A 20,658-nucleotide genomic window follows, 5' to 3' on the forward strand; every position below is an offset into this window, starting at 1 on the left:
TGTCAGTGGTCATTGACCAAGGTCCTTCCTGCCCAGTTTGGTCGCATGGCCAGCTCTAAGCAGAGTCTGGGGAGTTCCACATTTTTTCCATTTCCTAATGATGGAGACCACATGTTCTCTTGGAAACCTTCAACACTCTAGAAATTGTTTTATACCCTCCCCCAGATGTATATCTCGGGGACCTGCAGACAGTTCGTTGGACTTGCTGGTATAGTTTCTGCTCTGACAGACTGTCAACTGTGGGACCTAAAAGTGCCTTCGGAAAGTATTCAGACCCCTTGACTTTCACATTTTGTTACGTTACGGCTTTATACTAAAATGGATTAAATTGTTTTTTTCCCCCCCTCCTCAATCTACACACACAACTCCATAATGACAAAGAAAAAACAGGTTTAGACATTTTTGCCAATTTATTAAATATAAAAAGGCTGAAATAACCCATTTACATAAGTATTCAGACCTTTTACTCAGTACTTTGTTTAAGCACCTTTGGCAGTGATTACAGCATTGAGTATTCTTGGGTATGGCGCTCGAAACTTTGCACACCTGTATTTGGGGAGTTTCTCACATTCTTCTCTGCATTTTCAGGTCTCTCCAGAGATGGTTGATTGGGTTAAAGGCCAGGCTCTGGCTAGGCAACTCAAGGACATTCAGAGACTTGTCCCGAAGCCACTCCTGCGTTGACTTGGTTATGTGCTTAGGGTCATTGTCCTGTTGGAAGGTTAACCTTTACCCCAGTCTGAGGTCCTGAGTGCTCTGGAGCAGGTTTACATCAAGGATCTCTCTGTACTTTGCTCCGTTCATCTTTCCCTCGATCCTGACTAGTCTCCCAGTCTCTGCCTCTGAAAAACATCCCCACAGCATGATGCTGCCACCACCATGCTTCACCGTAGAGATGGTGCCAGGTTTCTCATGGTCTGAGAGTCTTTAGGTGCCTTTTGGCAAACTCCAAGTGGGCTGTCATGCCTTTTAATGAGGAGTTGCTTCCGTCTGGCCACTCTACCATAAAGGCCTGATTGGTGGAGTGCTGCAGAGATGGTTGTCCTTCTGGAAGGTTCTTCCATCTCCACAGAGGAACTCTGGAGCTCTGTCAGAGTGACCATTGGGTTCTTGGTCACCTCCCTGACCAAGGCCCTTCTCCCCCGATTGCTCAGTTTGGCTGGGTGGCCAGCTCTAGGAAGAGTCTTGGTGGATCCAATCTTCTTCCATTTAAGAATGATGGAGGCCACTGTGTTCTTGGGGACCTTCAATGTTGCAGAAATATTTTGTTAGCCTTCCCCAGATCTGTGCCTTGACACAAACCTTTCTCGGAGCTATACAGACAATACCTTCAACCTCATGGCTTGGTTTTTGCTCTGACATGCACTGTCAACTGTGGGACCTTATATAGACAGGTGTGTGCCTTTCCAAATCATGTCCAATCAATTGAATTTACCACAGCTGGACTCCAATCAAGGACGATCAATAGAAACAGGATGCACCTGAGCTCAATTTCGAGTCTCATAGCAAAAGGTCTGAATACTTATGTAAGTAAGGTTTTTTAGTTTATTTTTAATACATTTGCAAACATTTCTAAAAACCTTTCACTTCGTCATTATGGGGTTTTGTGTGTAAATTGCTAAGAATTTTATTTATTTAATCCATTTTAAAATAAGGCTGTAAAGTAGCAAAATGTGGGAAAAGTAATGTGGTATGAATACTTTCCGAAGGCACTGTATATAGACAGGTATGTTTTTCTAAATCATGTCCAAACAATTGAATTAGCCACAGGTGGACTCCAATCAAGATCTAGTGACATCTCCCGGATGATCAAAGGAAATTGGATGCACCTGAGCTCAATTTGGAGTGTCATAGAAAAGGGGTGAGAATACTTATGGAAATTAGATATTAGTGTATTTTATTTCCAATACATTTCCAAACATGTTTTCACTGTCATTATGGGGTATTGTGTGTATGCAGGCTGTAACATAAAATGTGGAATAAGTCAAGGGGTATACATACTTTCTGAAGGCACTGTACATGTAAACAGGGCGAAAAGTGACTGATAGCAGGAATATATAAATACTTATGGTTATATACTAATGGTAATATATACATATAAACAGCAGTAATAGTGATGAGGGTGTGAGTGAGGGTGTTTGTGAGTGTGTGTATTGTGTGTGTGAGTAAGAGTGACAGTGAAGGTGTGTGTGTCAGAGTGAGTAGAGACCTGTGGATGGGCATAGAGTCAGTGTGGATAGTATGTGGGAGAGGGAGAACAGTAATGTTAGTTGTTAGCCATTTAACAGTCTTATGGCCAGGGGATAGAAGCTGTTTAGGGGTTTGTTGGTCTGAGCCTTGATGCACCGTTACCGCCTACCGGATGGGAGCATGGAGAATAGTCCATGTCTTGGGTGGCTGGAGTCTTTAGCAATTTTTCAGGCCTGGCATGTACTTCCTGGATGGCTGGGATCTCACCCCCAGTGATGCTCTGAGTAGTCCGCACCACCCTCTGTAGGGCCATCCGGTCGAGGGCGGTGCAGTTGCCATATCAGACAGTGATTAAACCAAATCAGGATGCTCTCGATGGAGCATCTGTAAAAGTTCCTGAGGATCTGAGGGGCCATACCAAATCGTTTCGGCTTCCTGAGGAAGAAGAGGCGCTGCCGTGCCTTCTTCACAACTGGGCTGGTGTGAGAGGACCCTGCTAAGTCCTCAATGATGCGGACACCGAGGAAGCTCTCAACCCTCTCCACTGTTGCCCCGACGATGTGGATGTGGATGGTGATTAAGATTAAATATTGCACTAAGCACGATTGTCATGAGTCTACTGTGGAATCTCTAGACCATTGGTTCCAAATCTTTTTTTAACCTTGTCACACCTTGATGGGATATAAAATACTGTGGCACACCTAAAATGTATTGATTTCATTTACAAACCATACATTTTTTTTTATAGATTTAAAAGGGTATATTTGAAATATTTTCATCGTGTTGATAGTTCTTTACTCACGATGGTTAATTTGTGTGTACCCCTTTAAGAGCGCCCGGCGAATCTGTGCCAGGAAGAAGAAAATGTATCTCCGGTAAAATAGGTCTTTAGTTTTTAAAGGTTTGGTTTACAGACGACTGGTTTTCTGCATTGTAAAGGTGCAACCACAGACACAAAGCCATGCTCCGTTTGTTTTTATGGCAGAAGCTGTGGTATAGCTTAGCCCAGAGCCATACATTAAGAAAGAAATAACTCTGGCTAAGCCTAATCATATTTGCCTGTGCTAATGGTTTTCACAGACAAAATCAAATGATAGAAATTACTTTGCTCGTGATGTGTGCCCCTCAAATGATAAAACAGCCTTAGCTCACTAGTGCTTCCAAGTCCAAATTCCATGTGTATTCCACATGTCACGCTTCTAAGTGAGTGTACAAGTTTCACAGCACACCTGAGAGTTCCTCAAGGCACACTGGTTGGGAACCACTACTCTATAGACTGTCATTAAATGGCAAGTGTAAACTAGGCTATGTAATAAAGTGATAGTAGTAATATGCCTATAACAATACAGTAGGAACTAATGTACAACCTATAGCAGGGTTCCCCAACTGGCGGCCTGTGGCCCACATTGTTTACTAATTGTTGGTCACAAAAGACAGTTAAAAACACCAGCAAATCAGCTCCAAGGGATTTAATTAGGGAAATCTGTTCCACAGTTTTCCCACACATAATTAAGTGATAATGCCTGAGAAGGCAGTGTTTTGAGGATATATTGGCATGGGTGTTGTTAGGCCCGAGATGAAGTTGAGGGCTGGCAAACAGCCAATATATCCTCAACACTGGCTTTGAGGGCATTATCACTTTTACACAACGGGTTACCAACATATTCAAATAATAATATTTTCATTAAAAAAGGTTATTTTGATTAATTTATTCATACTATTTCATAGTAGTCCAGACACAAATCTTGGGTTGCTACCCAAACCGGCTGGTCGTTCGTTCTATCGGTTCAGTTGCCAGAGGCCCGACACAGTCGTTTAGTCTTTTTGTTCAGTATCTAAGGACGCGACCCAGTCGTTCGTTCTAAATGTTCCATTGCCATAATGGCTAGCAACATTCTTATCCCTTGCTTGCTAGCTAGCCAACTACGGCTAACTTACAGTCACGTCAAAACGCCAGAATAACAGCAAAGAAGCTACATTTGTTCAAACTGTTTTCTAGTGACATTTATTTAGACACGTCGATACAAATTTGCTAATGAGGCGCGATTTCACTTGGCATAGAAAATGTGCTCACTCATCAGGACACTGTTGTTCAGAGCAGCTAGCCAACAACACAGTTAACACAGTCACTTCGAACTGAAGCTGGAAAGACTGCAAACTAACTGCACTTCGTTTCGTTTTACCTTTTTTCAATTGACATTTCTTTGTACAGTTGAAGTCGGAAGCTTACATACACTTAGATTGGAGTCATTAAAACTCGTTTTTCAACTACTCCACAAATTTCTTGTTAACAAACTATAGTTTTGGCAAGTCGGTTAGGACATCTACTTTGTGCATGACACAAGTAATTATTCCAACAATTGTTTACATAGAGATTATTTCACTTATAATTCACTGTATCACAATTCCAGTGGGTCAGAAGTTTACATACACTAAGTAGACTGTGCCTTTAAACAGCTTGGAAAATTCCAGAAAACGATGCCATGGCTTTAGAAGCTTCTGATAGGCTAATTGAGATAATTTGAGTCAATTGGAGGTGTACCTGTGGATGTATTTCAAGGCCTACCTTCAAACTCAGTGCCTCTTCGCTTGACATATTGGGAAAATCTAAAGAAATCAGCCAAGACCTCAGAAAAAAATTGTAGACCTCCAGAAGTCTGGTTCATCCTTGGGAGCAATTTCCAAACGCCTGAAAGTACCACATTCATCTGTACAAACAATAATATGTAAGTATAAACACACCATGGGACCATGCAGCCGTCATACCGCTCAGGAAGGAAACGCATCTCCTAGTGATTAATGTACTTTGGTGCGAAAAGTACAAATCAATCCCAGAACAACAGCAAAGGACCTTGTGAAGATGCATGAGGAAACAGGTACAAAAGTATCCATACCCACAGTAAAGCGAGTCCTATATCGACATAACCTGAAAGGCTGATCAGCAAGGAAGAAGCTACTGCTCCAAAACCACCATAGAAAAGCCAGACTACGGTTTGCAACTGCACATGTGGCCAAAGATCGTACTTTTTGGAAAAATGTCCTCTGGTCTGATGAAACAAAAATAGAACGGTTTGGCCATAATGACCATCGTTATGTTTGGAGGATAAAGGGGAATGCTTGCAAGCCGAAGAACACCATCCCTACCGTGAAGCACGGGGGTGGCAGCATCATGTTGTGGGGGTGCTTTGCTGCAGGAGGGACTGGTGCACTTCACAAAATAGATGGTATCATGAGGTAGGAAAATTATGTGGATATATTGAAGCAACATCTCAAGACATCAGTCAGGAAGTTAAAGCTTGGTCGCAAATGGGTCTTTCAAATAGACAATGACCCCAAGCATACTTCCAAAGTTGTGGCAAAATGGCTTAAGGACAACCAAGTCAAGGTATTGGAGTGGCCATCACAAAGCACTGACCTCATTCCCATAGAAAATTTGTGGGCAGAACTGAAAAAGTGTGTGAGCAAGGAGGCCTACAAACCTGACTCAGTTACACCAGCTCTGTCAGGAGGAATGGGCCAAAATTCACACAATTTATTGTGGGAAGCTTGTGGAAGGCTACCCAAAATGTTTGACCCAAGTTAAACAATTTAAAGGCAATGCTATCAAATACTAATTGAGTGTATGTAAACTTCTGACCCACTGGGAATGAGATCAAAGAAATAAAAGCTGAAATAAGTCATTCTCTCCACTATTATTCTGACATTTCACATTCTTAAAATGAAGTGGTGATCCTAACTGACCTAAGACAGGGAATTTTTACTAGGATTAAATGTCAGGAATTGTGAAAAACTGAGTTTAAATGTATTTGGCTAAGGTGTATGTAAACATTCCCGACTTCAACTGTATATATCCATAAAAATGATGCCATTTAATTCACGATTTCAACTGGCTGAGAAACGTTGCCTGTCTGTCTGTCTTGTCCCGACACGTTCAATACTATGGGACAACTGAAGATCGAATTTCTATATTGAAACATTGTGGTAAATGTAGGAGAGACAGACAGCAAGGTTTATACAAATCTCTGCTGTTGAAAACCAAATGTTAGTCTAAAAGAAATGTGAGAATGTCTAGATGCTTTTTATAGTGGAGATCAAGTTAATAAATTGCTTGGCTGGGCTGATGAGACAGTGGATTGCACAGTCAGATGGACCAGAGTAAATAGGCATTTTAACATCACAGAATTAGCCAGTGGTAACTGGAATGCGGTTTTAACCAATCAGCATTCAGGATTAGACCCACCCGTTGTACAACAGAGAAATAGACAGGATCGTATACAAATATAAGCAAGGTTTGAAATTATTATGTTTTAGTCAAATATGATATCTGTTTGGGGTTCTTTGCACTCTGCAAATTATTTATTATAATGTTCTGGCCCCCTGACCATCCATTAAAGTAAAAAAAAAAAAAAAAAACTGAAAGGCTCAATCTAGTTGATGATCCCTGACCTATAGGTCCCTACTGTAGCCTTTACAGATGAGCCGTTTGTTTTGAACTATAAATGGAACATAATGAGAGACAGGAAAAGTATGAGGCCATGACACTTCCTCTTTTCTGGGCTCTTTTGTTTTGATGTGAGGGACATAATGTGCGTCAAACTACCTACCACTGACCACACAAGACAGAAAGGTCCTGCACAGACACAGACTACTTTGGATTGGACTATAAACAGATCATACATTTGTGTTGGCAGCTGCTTTGTTTATTTAGCCTATATCTGAGTATTTGCATATATAGACTATGGTAGCTGTGGAGTTGAACTCCTCCTGAGTCTTGTTGTTGTCTGTATGTTGTCTGTGTAGGCTTCCTTTCTCTGCTCGCTCTGCAGTACTGGAAATAAAAAAGTGTTGGCTTCACACAAGGACGAAATTCCAGAACTCGTCCCGCCCTGAACCAACCCTAACCAGCCACCATCTTGTATTGGAGTCAGTGTGTGGCTGAAAGGAACAGCCGCACACTGACAGATGTTGTGGAGTTTTAGAGCCAGTATCAGAACAGAGGTATAAATACAGGCCTATAATTTGTCTGTCAAAGATGGAGACTACCAAACCAGCATTTTTAGAGCTGTAAGAAAACAGGTGCTGGACGTTAGTGTCTTTTCTCATGTGGGATAGCCTAGTAGCTAGGCTACATCGGGTTTGTCTGTATTGTGTGCCTGCTATCTGGCATGGGAGAAGTATACAGTGTTTACTGTAAGTATTATGTCATGTTTGTCATCAAATCAGGTAGAGTACACGAGGAAGTCAGCGGAGAAGCAGAAATTCAGTTACTGTAATAGCCTGTTAATATGGTTAAAACAAAGCCATTTGGCATCAGTAGAGGGTCGTTCCACCCACCCCCAAAAAAAGAGGATTACCACACAAAATCGTGAAATCATTTCTGTAATTACAAACAAATAAAATTTGCATTCTTGAAACATTATTTTGTTGAGATATAATTTGATCTCTGATCATTTAAACGAATTGATTGCACCCAAATTGGTCATTTTCATTTATAGGATTCGTTTAGCCTAATTTTCAATAAATATAGTACTAGGGTGGCTGATATTGCGATAGCGTCGTCTATCGACGATGATTGACAGCCATCGTTGATGGTGACGACATCGTGATGTGACAGACGATGGTTTAGCCTCTTTTTTACTAGCGTCACGCTGTAAAAAAGCAGCAGGGTGACACACAAGTGGCATTCCGAGTAATAGCCTAGTCCTATTTGCTATAGCCTATTTCAATAAATATGTTATATAGCCTACATAAAACAAGAGAGGAATGTAGGCCAGAGAGCAGAGAATTCCACCAAAGCAGTAACTATTTTGTATTTAGCGTTTTTAAAAAAACGTAGCCTATATTCCCTTCTTTCTCCATTCGATAGACTATGAAAGCTACGCTTAGCTGCACTTAGCTTCTACCCAGGGCTTCAACAACATTATCTTTCATCCAGTTAAATTAGATTTTGCGCTATTGCCAAACTGCAGTTTTTTTTCCAGGGTAAAAAAAGAATAGAGATATATTTTGGCAGAGTGGCCAATAAGGGTGAAAGCATCCTATATCACAATATTTTATGGGTACATAATCACGATAGGAAAATGGTTGACATCGCCCAACCCTATATAGTACCTAACATCCAATTTAGACCATAATTCTAAATGAGTAAGATGAGGAATTCAATAAAATCAAAATGTCATCCTATGTAATGTATATTCCCTGTGAATCTCGTGATTATTTTTTTCCACTGTTCATAGAAATTAGCTGTTGAAGTCGCTTGCATTAATCTTATCTGTTTCTAACCACAGAAACAATTTCTGAATCATCTGAGACGGTGGGTGTCATGGCTTTAGTGAAACGACAAGGAACGACTCTAGAGTCCCTCATTTTAGGATTTAGCATTGATCTTATTTCTTTAACTAGGCAAGTCAGTAAAGAACAAATTCTTATTCACAATGACGGCCTACCCCGGCCAAACCCGGACGACGCTGGGCCAAATTGTGCGCCGCCCTTATAGGACTCCCAATCACGGCCAGATGTGATGCAACCTGGATTCGAACCAGGGGCTGCAGTGACGCCTCTTGCGCTGCGCCACTAGGGGGGGGGTCCTTATATATACACACAGTACATCTTAAGCATTGAGATAAAGAACATCTACTGACAAAACACACGTAGGCAATAAAACAAAGCTTCACAAGTAATACATACATCTTTGTAACATTTTCCAATGCCATGTTGTATAGGCCAGGCCGTACTGTATGATGTAAATGAGCAGCACACACAATGAAATGAAACATCTATTACAAAGCCATTTCTTCCTTAGTTACTTACCATTTCTCCTTCTGGTCTCCTAGCTAAGAGTAAACTCATGTGACGGCCTATTCACAGTGGCAACAGTGGACCTCTCTGTTGGCAGACAGGCTCCATCAGGATAGGTCACCACATTTATCCCCGATTCGTTGTAAATGACCATATTTAAGATATATAACTTCTGAATGTTCCTGAAAACTTCCCCCAAATCCAATCGTACAAATACACCCTATTTAATGCCCTGGCATGCAAACACTCACACACGGGTGCCTGCAGGCACACACACCCACACATACACGGATGGAAGCAGTTAGGCATGCAGCACACACTTGCAGTCATGCCATACAATACACACACGCTCAAACACACACACACACGCACTTGGCATGAGTTGAGACAGTACTCACAGCATTTTTTGGCGGCCTCGACACACAGTTCCTCAGCGGTGAAGCTGTCTTTGAGGAATCCCAGTTGCGGCATATTTGGCAGGTAAAAATGGATCTCCAGACCCCTCATGGGCACACTGACGGGGCCCTCGGCTCTCCTCGACCTCATCTTCCCACACAGTTGCCTACCCAGCTCCATCACCCCCGGACTTGGCATCCAGACTCTAAAGGTAGAGGCAGAGGGGTGGAGATGTCAATACAACAAAGGCAAAACAGAGGGAGTGTGTATGTGTGTTGGGGTTGGGTAATGTATTGATCCAGAGGTGAGCTCACTGTAGCAGTGGTACGGAGTCCAGCATACCCTGATGACTCACGGTCTCACATTGGCTACCCACGCTACACACACCTACTCAGGCAATGTAATTCACGACACACACACACACACACACCTACTGAGATGATCTCACCAAAGCAAACACAAACACAAACCTCCTCTGGAGGGAGGTGAGGTAGTTCTTCCTCTGCATGCAGATCAACCCATTAGTTCTCCCAGCAGCGTTTCCCCCTTCCTCTACAGCGACGCAGGTGGCATCCCCAGTGGCTAGGACAGTTTGTTTCGTAACATCCCTAATCAGCCTATCGCCAATGGCGCCAGAGCTCTGATCTACTGACTGCTGCTGGGATCAGCAGGATCACACACACACGTAGGCCTACATGAATCACACTGTCCCCAGGTCCCGCTGAAGTCTTATCAGCCTGTGAGAACCTCGCGCCACACACACGGTGTACTCATTAGTCTACAGTGCTGAGAAACGGTTAACAGTGCAGCAGCAGCGGAAAAGATGGATCGCTGTGATGAACCGATGCCTGCAGTTCATCAAGGATGGCTGAAGACGGCACAATAGTTGCCGGGCAAAGTGACAACGCCAAATGCTACGTTAGACAATACACATTCTGTGTTTTATAGTCCACATTCTGTACTGTATTTTAAAGGCATGTAGCCTTCAAAACGCTTGTCGTGAGGTCATCCTTCACATCCAAACAATGTAGACCCTAGGCCGACATTCTGCATCAGCTACAACTGAACTAATGTACGTTACACTGGCAAAAACAAAAGACACCTTAGAGGTAGGCGAGGCTACATTCTATTACTGTACTATCCTTCAACACATGATGAACGTTTGGATGAGTCAGATGACAGCGTTTTCCCTAGGATTTTTTTCAGCAGCGGTGGCAAAATTAGCAGGCGTGGCGCCAAAGGAGGCCCTCCTCTTTGGCCACTGAGACAACAGTTTGCTGTTTTAAAGCTACTTTCCTGCAATGCTACACATCTTGCCATGAGGCTGAGAGAAGATTTGCCATGGCTTATGTCGTGTTCTTATGCTATCTGAGTGACTCAAACATTGGAACACAATCAATAGTGAGTCAACATGTTGTTTTCAGCACTTTTTTCCCTTGTCTCTCTGCAGCAGACATAGTAAGGAATATGTTTGAAACATCAAATTGCAATATCGAATCGCAATACATATAGAATTGTGAGAATTGCAATACATATCGTATTGGCACCTAAGTATCGTGATAATGTGGTATGGTGAGTTCCCTGGCAGATCCCAGCCCTGCTACCTCACTCTCCAACCACGGTGCATGAATGGAAGAGCAAACTGAAGTGAAGAGGAAATTCAGCAACTCTTGGGAGGACATCAATAAAGAAGCATTTGATCAACTTCCACTGCCCTCCAAGAGTTGCTGAATTTGCTTTTCACAGGGATCAGTCTGGAGTGGACGTTTTTTCGTGGCCGGTGATTTTAATGCAGGGAAACTGAAATCCGTTTTACCTCATTTTTACAAGCATGTAATCTGTGCAACTAGATGCAACAAAATTCTAGATCACTTTACTCTACACATACAAGGCTCTCCCTCACACTCCATTTGGCAAATCTGGCCATAATTCTATCCTCCTGATTTCTGCTTACAAGCAAAAACTCAAAAACAGGATGTACCAGTGACGCGCTCAATAAGAAAGCACAGATAGAACATTGAGACTGATATTTCATATGTATAAATGTGAAGAAACCCCAAGCGGATGCCACTCACTACCCAATATGGTAGTGAGAGGAAGCCCAGTGGCCTTAAGGAGATGGATTTTGTCCGAAACTGCACATTTTCTCATCGATGAAACATTTGATCTCAATACAGTTTTCGGTTCCCCAAACAAAAATCGAACAGAGTGGATTAAGTTTTGTGGACTTTACCCTTTGCCATTGTTTAAAAAAAATTGCATTCTTACGGAGTGCAAAGGAAAAATTTTCTATTACACACTCGCATTTCACAGAGTAGGCGTTCCCTAACGGACATATGCAAATGCAGGCTGGAACGGGCAAATAGGATCTCGCTAGCTCGTGCTGGTCTCTTCCCTCCTCCTTGCTTGTTCTGCCCACTATAACTAATTTGTTCACATTGGAAGCGACAGGCTGTAGTCTATCTTGGTTTAGTTATAAAAATCTTTGACGGAAGTGGACAAACGAAGCGGATGCTAAGCTACCGAACTGTTTCGCTAGCACAGACTGGAATATGTTCTGGGGTTCACCCGATAACATTGGGGAGTTTACCACATCAAATAAAAATACATGTAATGTGCTGAATACAACAGGTGTAGACTTTACTGTGAAATGCTTACTTATGAGCCCTTTCCCAACAATGCAAAGATTTGACAAAAATAGTAACACCGGCTTCATTAAGTGCATTGACGACGTCGTCCCCACACTGACCATATGTCTTCAGAAAGTATTTATACCCCTAGACTTATTCCACATTTTGTTGTGTTACAGCCTGTATTCAAAATGGATAAAACATTTATTGAAAATGAAATACAGAAATATTACATTTCCTTAAGTATTCACACCCCTGAGTCAATACATGTTTGAATTACCTTTGGGTGATTACAGCTGTGAGTCTTTCTGGTTAGTCTCTTAGAGCTTAGCACAATATTTGCACATAATTATTTTTCAAATTCTTCAAGCTTTGTCAAGTTGGTTGTTGATCATTGCTTGACAGCCATTCTCAAGTCTTGCCATAGATTTTCAAGCCAATTCATGTAAAACAGTGAACATACTCAGGAAAATTCAATGTCGTCTTGGTAAGCAACTCCAGTGTATATTTGGCCTTGTGTTTCAGGTTATTGTACTGCTGAAAGGTGCATTTCTCTCCCGGTGTCTCTTGGAAAGCAGACTGAACCAGGTTTTCCTCTAGGATTTTGCCTGTGCTTAGCTTTCTTAAAAGAAATATGGAGGACTCCCTTGATGACAAGCATACCCATAACATGATGCAGCCCCCTCCATGCTTGAAAATATAAAGAGTGGTACTCAGTGTGTTGTGTTGGATTTGCCCAAAACATAACACTATGTTTTCAGGACAAAGTTCATTTCTTTGCCATATTTTTTGCAGTTTAATACCTTTGTGCAAACAGGATGCATGTTATTGAATATTTTTATTCTGTACAGGCTTACTTTTCACTCTGTCATTTAGGTTAGTATTATGGAGTAACTACAAGTTGTTGATCTATCCTCAGTTATCTCCTATCACAGTCATTAAACTCTGTAACTGTTTTAAAGTCACCATTGGCCTCATGTTGAAATCCCTGAGAAGTTTCCTTCCTCTCTGGCAACTAAGTTAGGAAGGACACCTGTATCTTTGTAGTGACATGGTGGATTGACACACCATCCAAATTGTAATTAATAACTTCGCCATTATCAAAGGGATATTCAATGTATGCTTTTTTATTTACTCATCTACCAATAGGTGTCCCTCTTTATTTGAAAAATATTTTTTACCCCTTTTTCTCCCCAATTTCCTGATATCCAATTGGTAGTTACAGTCTTGTCCCATTGCTGCAACTCCCATAAGGACTCGGGAGAGGCAAAAGTCGTGAGCTATGCTTCCTCCAAAACACAACCATGCCAAGCCGTACTGCCCTGCTTAACCCTGAAGCCAGCCACACCAATGTGTCGGAGGAAACATCGTACAGCTGGCGACCGAAGTCAGCGTGCATTCACCCGGCCGCCACAAGGAGTTGCTAGAATGCAATGGGACAAGGACATCCCAGCCAGCCAAACCCTCCCCTAATCCGGGCTAATTGTGCGCCGCCTCATGTGTCTCCTGGTTGCGGCCGACTGCGACACAGCCCGGCAGCTAACCCGGATCTGTAGTGACGCCTCTAGCACTGCGATGTAGTGCCTTAGACCGCTGAGCCATTCGGGAGGCCAGGTGTCCTTCTTTGCGAGGCATTGGAAAACCTCCCTGATAGTTGTGGTTGAATCTGTGTTTGAAATTCACTGCTCGACTGAGGGACCTTACAGATAATTGTATGTGTAGGGTACAAAGATGACGCAGTTAATTAAAAATCATGTTAAACACTTATTGTACACAGAGTGAGTCCATGCAATTTATTATGTGACTTGTTAAGCAGAGCTTTACTCCTGAACTTATTTAGGCTTGCCATAACAAAGGGGTTGAATACATTTTGACTCAAGACATTTCAGCTTTTAATGTTTAATTAATTTGTAAACATTTCTAAAAACATAATTCCACTTTGACATTATCGGGTATTGTGTGTTGGCCAGTGACAAAATCTCAGGCTACAACACAACAAAATGTGGAAAAAGTCAAGCACAACGACGACGTCATCCCCACAGTGACAGTACGTACAGTGTCTTCATAAAGTATTCATACCCCTCAACTTATTCCACAATTTGCTGTGTTACAGCCTGAATATTATTTCTCCCCCATCTACACACAATATCCCATAATGACAAAGTGAAAACCTGTTCTTAGAAATGTTTGCAAATTTATTGCAAGTAAAATACAGAAATATCTCATTTACATAATTATTCAAACCCCATTGTTATGACACTCCAAATGGAGCTCAGGTGCATCCGATTTTCTTTGATCATCCTTGATTGGAGTCCACCTGTGGCTAATTAAATTATTTGGACATGATTTAGAAATAATCTGTCTATATAAGGTCCCACAGTTGACAGTGCATTTCAGAGCAGAAACTATACCATGAAGTCCAAGGAACTGTCCAAAGATCTCCAAGATATAATTGTGATGAGGCATATACTCTATCTGGAGAAGGGTATAAAACAATTTCTAGAGTGTTGAAAGTTTCCAAGAGCTTAGGGCTGGCAGACCGACCAAATTGAGCAACCGGGCAAGAAGGACCTTGGTCCGAGAGGTGACCAAGAACTCAATGGGGCGGCTGGTAGCCTAGTGATTAGAGCGTTGGGCCAGTATCTGAAAGGTTGCTGGATCGAATCCTCGAGCTGACAAGGTAAAAATCTGTCGTTCTGCCCCTGAACAAGGCAGTTAACCCACTGCTCCCCAGGCGCCGAAGACGTGGATGTTCGATTAAGGCAGCCCCTCGCACTTCTCTGATTCAGAGGGGTTGGGTTAAATGCGAAAGACACATTTCAGTTGAATCTCCCTTTCCCAATGACCACTCTGACAGAACTATAGAGTTCATTGGCTGAAATGGGAGAACCTACCAGAAGGACAACAGTCTCTACAGCACTTCACCAATCTGGGCTTTATGGGAGAGTGACCAAATGGAAGCCACTCCTGAGAAAAAGGCACATGGCAGTACGCCTGGAGTTTGCAAAAAAGGCATGTGAAAGATAAGGCAAAAGATTGTGGTCTGATAACACAAAAAACTTTGGCCTGAATGCAAAGTGCTATCTCTGGAGAAAGACACGTCATAACCTGTCTAACACCATCCCTACCGTGAAGCATAGTGGTAGCAGAATCATGCTGAGGGGATGCTTTTCAGCAGCAGGGACCAATGAATGGAGGCAAATACAGGCAAATCCTTGATGAGAGCCTGCTTCAGAATGCAAATGACCTAAGACCGGGGGCAAAGATTTACGTTCCAACAGGACAATGACCCCAAGCGTACAGCCAAACCAACACTGGTATTATTCAGAACAAGAATGTGAAAGTCCTTGAGTGACCCACACTTGAATCCCATTGAAAATCCATGGAATGACTTGAAGATTGCTGGTCACCGCCGCTCCCCAACTACCTTAACAGAGCATGAGAAAATCTGCAAGACACAATGGGAGAAAATCCCTAAATCCTAATGTGCAAAGCTTAGACAGACATACCCAAGATGAGTCAAAGCTGTAATCGACCCCAAAGGTGGTCTTCCAAAGTATTGACTCAGAGGTGTGTATACTTAAGTAAATTAGATATCTTTATTTCAAAGTCAATAAATATGCAAAAATGTCTAAAAACATGTTTTGACTTCGTCATTATGGAGTATTGTGTATACATGGGGGAGAAAATGCTGTAAGAATGAATACTTTCTGAAGGCACAGTATATGTATATACAGTTGAAGTCGGAAGTTTACATACATAAATCAGTCAAGACCTCAGAAAAAATATTGTAGACCTCCACAAGTCTGGTTCATCCTTGGGAGCAATTTCCAAACGCCTGAAGGTACCATGTTCATCTGTACAAACAATAGTACGCAAGTATAAACACCATGGGACCACGCAGCAGTCATACTTCTCAGGAAGAAGACGCGTTCTGTCTCCTAGAGATGAACGTACTTTGGTGCAAAAAGTGCAAATCAATCCCAGAACAACAGCAAAGGACCTTGTGAAGATGTTGGAGGAAACAGGTACAAAAGTATCTATATCCACAGTAAAGCGAGTCCTATATCGACATAACCTTAAAGGCCGCTCGGCAAGGAAGAAGCCACTGCTCAAAAACCATCATAAAAAAGCCAGACTACGGTTAGCAACTGCACATGGGGACAAAGATCGTACTTTTTGGAGAAATGTCCTCTGGTCTGATGAAATAAAAATAGAACTGTTTGGCCATAATGACCATTGTTATGTTTGGAGGAAAAAGGGGGAGGGTTGCAAGCCGAAGAACACCATCCCAACAGTGAAGCACGTGGGTGGAAGCATCATGTTGTGGGGGTGCTTTGCTGCAGGTGGGACTGGTGCACTTCACAAAATAGATGGCATCATGAGAAAGGAAAATAATGTCGATATATTGAAGCAACATCTTCAGGAAGTTAAAGCTTGGTTGCAAATGGGTCTTCCAAATGGACAATAACCCCAAGCATACTTCCAAAGTTGTGGCAAAATGGCTTAAGGACAACAAAGTCAAGGTATTGGAGTGGCCATCACAAAGCCCTGTGGGCAGAACTGAAAAAGCATGTGAGAGCAAGGAGGCCTACAAACCTGACTCAGTTACACCAGCTCGGTCAGGAGGAATGGGCCAAAATTCACCCAACGTATTGTGGGAAGCTTGTGGAAGGCTACCCAAAACATTTGACCCAAGTTAAACAATTTAAAGGCAATGCTACCAAATACTAATTGAGTGTATGTAAACTTCTGACCCACTGGGAATGTGACAAAAGAAATAAAAGCTTAAATAAATCATTCTCTCTACTATTATTCTGACAATTCACATTCTTAAAATAAAGTGGTGATCTTAACTGACCTAAGACAGGGAATTTTTACTAGGATTAAATGTCAGGAATTGTGAAAAACTGAGTTAAATTGAATAACCTCGTACCCCTGCTTATTGACTCAGTACTGGTACCCTGTGTATATAGCCAAGTTATCGTTACTCATTGTGTATTTATACCTCGTGCTATTTTTTCTATTATTTTTCTCTCTCCATTGTTGGTAAGGGCCCCTAAGTAAGCATTTCACTATTAGTCTGAAGAGGTGACTCCGGGATGCTGGCCTTCTAGGCAGAGTTGCAAAGAAAAATACATATTTCAGACTGGCCAATAAAGAAAATATTAAGTTGGGCAAAAGAACACGGACACTGGACAGAGGAACAATGCCTAGAAGGTCAGCATCCCGGAGTCGCCTCTTCACTGTTGACGTTGAGACTGGTGTTTTGCAGGTCCTATTTAATGAAGCTGCCAGTTGAGGACTTGTGAGGCGTCTGTTTCTCAAACTAGACAATCTAATGTACTTGTCCTCTTGCTCAGTTGTGCACCGGGGCCTCCCACTCCTCTTTCCATTCTGGTTAGAGCCAGTTTACGCTGTTTGTGAAGGGAGTAGTACACAGCGTTGTAGGAGATCTTCAGTTTCTTGGCAATTTCTCGCATGGAATAGCCTTTATCTGTGCATAGTCACTTTAATAACTACCTACATATACATATTACCTCAACTAGCCGGTGCCCCCGCGCATTGACTCTGTACCCCCTGTTTTTAGTCTAGCTATTGTTATTTTACTGCTGCTCTTTAATTATTTGTTACTTTTATTTCTTATTTTTTTAAGGTATTTTTTCTTAAAACTGCATTGTTGATTAAGGGCTTGTAAGTAAGAGTTTCACTGTAAGGTTTACACCTGCTGTATTCGGCGCATGTGATAAATACAATTTCATTTGATTTAGACAGCGGTACTCCTCAGGCTTGGGAGGTATCCAGATTGTCATAATGACCTTGTGCCATACCCAGATATTCTGTAATACCGGCACTGAACACCAGGGGCGCTGTTTTCAAACCCCACTGATAGCATTGCTAACCTTTGGATTACAGAGTAACAAGTACATGTAAAATCCCATAGAGAATGCTAACTAAATTCTAATGAGAAGATTTTATACAGTGTCTGACCTAAACTATACAAGTAAATAAGTAACTCAAAAATACTACTCACAGTTTGCTGCATACCCAAAACAAATATTAGCCAGCAAGGCTCTTGATCCAGGAGGGAACTCTGCTGTTACCAAGCGAATGCTTGATTTTGGAAGAAGCTAATCACAGCTACATAGCTAACTAACTACGAAATTAACAAACCAAATGCACAACTGGTCCGGTCTCAAAAGGCTCTGGTCTCTCGTCGTTGTGTGTTTGTAAACAAACACCATGTGACTGGGCACTACCGGTAAGCTTAATAATGAAGAATTATGTGCCAGGTGAAAATCAAGAATGCGATCTTCTTTATCTCCTAACATATTGCACAAGTTGACTGTAGGTATTTACTTAAAAAGTAGCTTCAAATGTATTTTAAAAACTTCAAAACGAGTTTCCTAATTTTACATTTGCCAAATTGCAATTTGTGGGAAAACCCTGTTCTAAAAGACACCTGATGCGAGCCGTTTCATACAATTAGAAATTTAGAAGAGGGAAAACGTAGATATGCAACAACTAGGATGGTTGTTAATATGACTAGGATTGTGCCTTTGGCTTCTGGACAACGAAAGAAAGTTGACATGAAAACCAGTAGAACAGGAGAGAAATGCTGTGAAACCTTTTTGGTTACTAGCTTAGCTGTTGTTGTTAGCTGATTTGTGCTGCTCTTCTCTCTCCCACTGCTCCACACAGACTGCTCGAGGCTCACTCTGACTAGAGACAGCCATTAGAAAGTAGCTTTCTTAACTCAACTAACTCTATAAACTCACTTTACATTACTATTTTCTGTAAAATAATAATTCCGGTCGACCAAGACACTGTTCCTGTGACTGACAGGAACAGTGTCTTGGTCTTGACTGACAAGATTTGTGAAATTCTGACACCAAATGAATTCCACAAATTTATGCAAATTAACCTACAAACTGATAAGCATGACCGGTCAAATTATTATTTTTCCGGTGGCCAACCGACTAACGGTTAACATCCCTAGCCTTAAGTCTTTTATTTTCTTCACTAATCCGAATGTAAAAAGGTTCACTATGCAGAAATAGCTCCACCATTTCCTGATTACAAAAATTCGAATAGTTCGCCTAATTTCAGTTTTTGACAAAACAAGAAAGTATAGTGTAGATCAGGGTTTCCAAAACTCTATACTCGGTACCCCAAGGGGTGCACGTTTTGGTTTTTACCCTAGCACTACACAGCTGATTCAAATAATAAATTAATCATCAAGCTTTGATCATTTGAATCAGCTGTGTAGCGTTAGGGCAAAAAAATAAATGTGCACCGCTTGGGGTCCCGAGGACTGAGTTTGGGAAACGCTGGTGTAAACAATCATTGTACCATCTAAACCCCTGTGAAATATATTTTCCATAACCACAATATTGTATTTTCAGCTGGTGTACAAAACTGAAAGCATAGAAATAGCACAAAAAGAACAAATCTACTGCTTCTTAGACTTGCTTTCAAAAATAATTTAAGATCTATAAGTAACATGTATATGTGAATTTGGTCGGGTCAACTAAAAAGTTACATATTGCAGCTTTAAGGAATACATTTCATGTATTATTACTTGATTTCATGTTTTTTTTCTATTGAAATGTTTATAAGCTGTTTTAAATACGATTATCATGTCGTTACCATTGGCAGCCATTTTGAATTCTGCTTTCTGGCTAATTTTGAAATGAGCACCCCTTCTATGTTTTCATATCTTCTGAGGGATGTTTGTACCAAATTGCATGCTTTTATCTGCTGCATAACAGTTTTTATCGTCAAAAGCAGCCGTTATGGCAGCCATTTTGGATTTTCGCGATACTCGCTTCATGGTTAAATTTGACATGGGCACCCCTTCTAGGATGTTTTCACATCACCTTGTTTGTACCAAATTCTATGCTTGTATCCGCTTCATAACGTTTTTTTCCCCGCTAAGGCACCGGAATAATAATGATTCTAGCTAAAGTTAATAGGATATCGGATTGCTAGCCTGGATATGTGGCATTTTACTTAATATCAATAATCACATATTTGATATGTTAACGTAACTTACCTAGCGAGCTATCCAAGTCTACTTCCCAATCGTTTTGTTCATAGATCCAGAATATAATTATCCGTTGTGAAACTATAAAGATTGACTTAATCTTGACAAAATCCGTAGGTAAGTGAATATTCCAAACGAAAAATGTTTTGTCCGACGAGTTTCTTTCCCTTCTGGTCGAGAGCAAATTCATAATCTTTCTAACCCTTCCTGTCAAGTAACGTCCCTCTTCCCGAAAGTAATGCCACTGCAAGCTCCGTTTCACGAATTCTGATTGGTGCACTGCTCATTCAGTCAAGCGATACCGTGTAGCCCACTGACACTATTTTATGTTATTAACCCTAGAATGGTGCAGCGTTACAGTAAACTGAATGGCATCACATCCATTGTAAGGTAGCAGCAGCAGCTGTGTGTGTGTGTGGTCTTGTTATTCTATCCTCGTGGGGACCTGAAATCCCTCAAAATCCCCACAAGGATAATAAAACAAGGAAAACATTTCCCACATCCCCACGAGGAAAAGGTTATTTTACATTTAGGGGTTGGATTAGGGCTTTCTGGTTAGCGTGTCCGTCCTGAGATTGGAAGGTGGTGAGTTTGATC

The 20,658-nt window shown here is 41.5% G+C and overlaps 1 protein-coding gene across 1 annotated transcript in view; it reads right to left on the reverse strand.

Annotated features, from left to right (window-relative positions):
- The window catches only part of LOC100286690 (tyrosine-protein kinase JAK1), a 59,775-nt gene extending 39,437 nt beyond the window's left edge, over window positions 1–20,338 (reverse strand). The window contains exons 1-2 of the mRNA XM_014168828.2: window positions 20,071–20,338; window positions 9,387–9,589 (exon numbers count right to left, since the gene is read on the reverse strand). Coding sequence (XP_014024303.1) covers window positions 9,387–9,582 — 196 coding nt within the window. The 5' untranslated portion in view covers window positions 9,583–9,589; window positions 20,071–20,338. The remainder of the gene's footprint in view (window positions 1–9,386; window positions 9,590–20,070) is intronic.
- Window positions 20,339–20,658: the final 320 nt, after the last annotated feature.

This window comes from Salmo salar, chromosome ssa23 (assembly GCF_905237065.1).
Source record: "Salmo salar chromosome ssa23, Ssal_v3.1, whole genome shotgun sequence".
In the NCBI taxonomy this organism is placed as follows: Eukaryota; Metazoa; Chordata; class Actinopteri; order Salmoniformes; family Salmonidae; genus Salmo; species Salmo salar.